This window comes from Ailuropoda melanoleuca, unplaced genomic scaffold (assembly GCF_002007445.2).
Source record: "Ailuropoda melanoleuca isolate Jingjing unplaced genomic scaffold, ASM200744v2 unplaced-scaffold7983, whole genome shotgun sequence".
Lineage (NCBI taxonomy): Eukaryota > Metazoa > Chordata > Mammalia > Carnivora > Ursidae > Ailuropoda > Ailuropoda melanoleuca.
The window spans coordinates 2,727-4,569 of record NW_023253306.1 but is presented as its reverse complement, the minus strand read 5'-3'; the positions used below and the strand labels follow the sequence as shown (position 1 = coordinate 4,569).

The 1,843-nt window shown below is 45.1% G+C and overlaps 1 protein-coding gene across 1 annotated transcript; it reads left to right on the top strand.

Annotated features, from left to right (window-relative positions):
* The first annotated feature begins 495 nt into the window (after window positions 1-495).
* On the top strand, window positions 496-1,464 carry LOC117800793 (olfactory receptor-like protein OLF4). The gene has a single exon (XM_034653353.1). The coding sequence runs from the start codon at window positions 496-498 to the stop codon at window positions 1,462-1,464; it is 969 nt and encodes a 322-aa protein (XP_034509244.1).
* The last annotated feature ends 379 nt before the right edge of the window (window positions 1,465-1,843 follow it).

Genomic DNA, 1,843 nt, shown 5'->3' with positions numbered 1-1,843 from the left:
GACATTGTATATTTGACACTCAATACATATTCCTCAAATGCACAAAAGGCATTTCTAATAAAAACGTAGAATGGATGAACTCTGTGGGGGGAAGGTGGGGAAAATGAGACCAAATGCCTAATCAGAGATGAAAAGGAAGGGAAACTCTAAAAGGGGAAAATCCCTTCACAAGATACTGAAATTTATTTCTTTATTTTTTAAAGTCATATTTGTTTTTTGAAAGATAGCACAAGCAGGGGGAAGGGGCAGAGGGAGAAAGAGAAGCAGATTCCCCACTGAGATGGGAGCCTCACAACTCTGGGCCCCATCCCAGGACCCTGATACCATGATCTGAGCTGATGGCAGATGCTTAGCCAACTGAGCCACACACGTGTCCCTTGAAAATAATTTCATGAGTGCAAAATATAAATTGTCCCAGGTCAACCATGTGAGCAATGCCCTTCGTGTGAAAATTAATGATCTTTCTTCCTCTTTCCTGGTAGTTAATGCAAGCACATGCAACCAGGCAATGATACAAGCATATCAGAATTCCTTCTTCTGGGACTGTCAGAGGAACCAGAGCTGCAGCCCCTCATATTTGGGCTTTTCCTCTCCATGTTCCTGATCACTGTGTTTGGAAACCTGCTCCTCATCCTGGCCGTCAGCTCTGACTCCCACCTCCACACCCCCATGTACTTCTTCCTGGCCAACCTGTCCTTTGTAGACATCTGTGTCACCTCCACCACCATCCCCAAGATGCTGTGCAACATCCAGACTCAGAGCCAAGTCATAACCTATGCAGGCTGCATCACGCAGATGTACTTTTTCATAATCTTTTCAGGGTTAGATATCTATCTTCTGTCTGTGATGGCCTATGACCGCTTCATGGCCATCTGTCACCCCCTGCACTACACGGTCATCATGAACCCCCGGCTCTGTGGACTGCTGGTTCTGGTGTCCTGGATCACGAATGTCTTGCATTCCTTGTTACAGACCTCAATTGTGTTGCAGCTGTCCTTCCGAAGAGAGGTAGAGATCCCCCACTTTTTCTGTGAACTCAATCGGATGATCCAACTTGCGTGTTCTGACACCTTTCTTAATAACGTGGTGATGTATTTGGCAGCTGTCTTGATGGGTGGTGGTCCTTTTGCTGGGATCCTTTTCTCTTACTCTAAGATAGTTTCCTCCATACTTGGGATCTCATCAGCTCGGGGCAAGTATAAAGCATTTTCCACCTGTGCATCTCACCTCTCAGTTGTCTCCTTATTTTATTGTACCAGCCTAGGAGTGTACCTTAGCTCTGCTGCTCCCCAGAGCTCCCACGCAAGTGCAGTGGCCTCGGTGATGTACACGGTGGTCACGCCCATGCTGAACCCCTTCATCTACAGCCTGAGGAACAAAGACATGAAAAGAGCTCTGAAAAGAATCACTGGAGCTCCAGTGATGCAAGGGAAAATGGTCCTGGGGCTGAAGAAGTGCCCATGATTGCAGGGCTCACCGCCTCAGAGACAGGAACTGATATTCTTTGATCAGGCTTTGGAAGTGGAATCTGCTCCTTCTAGTTATTTCCTGGAATTTCCATGTGTTTGAATTCAACTTCTCCATACATTTACATAACTCAGCTTATTAAGCTTCTGCTCTGTCTGATACACAGTTTTCTCCTTTGTCCATTTTCATGTGTCCCTGGTGTTTTCCCCAACCTTGGATCTCAAATGCCTGGAAATTTCTGTATCTTACATGGGGTAAGTTGGATTTCTTAAAAATACTTCCATTCCAAATGACTTATCATACCAGGTAAATTTTCCCTAGATTTCCCACAGGTATAATCATGAGTTATATTCTTCATATGGAAGAAACTACATTG

Coding starts and splice junctions, on each gene's coding strand:
- LOC117800793 (XM_034653353.1), top strand. CDS start 496: ATGCAACCAGGCAATGATACAAGCATATCAGAATTCCTTCTTCTGGGA.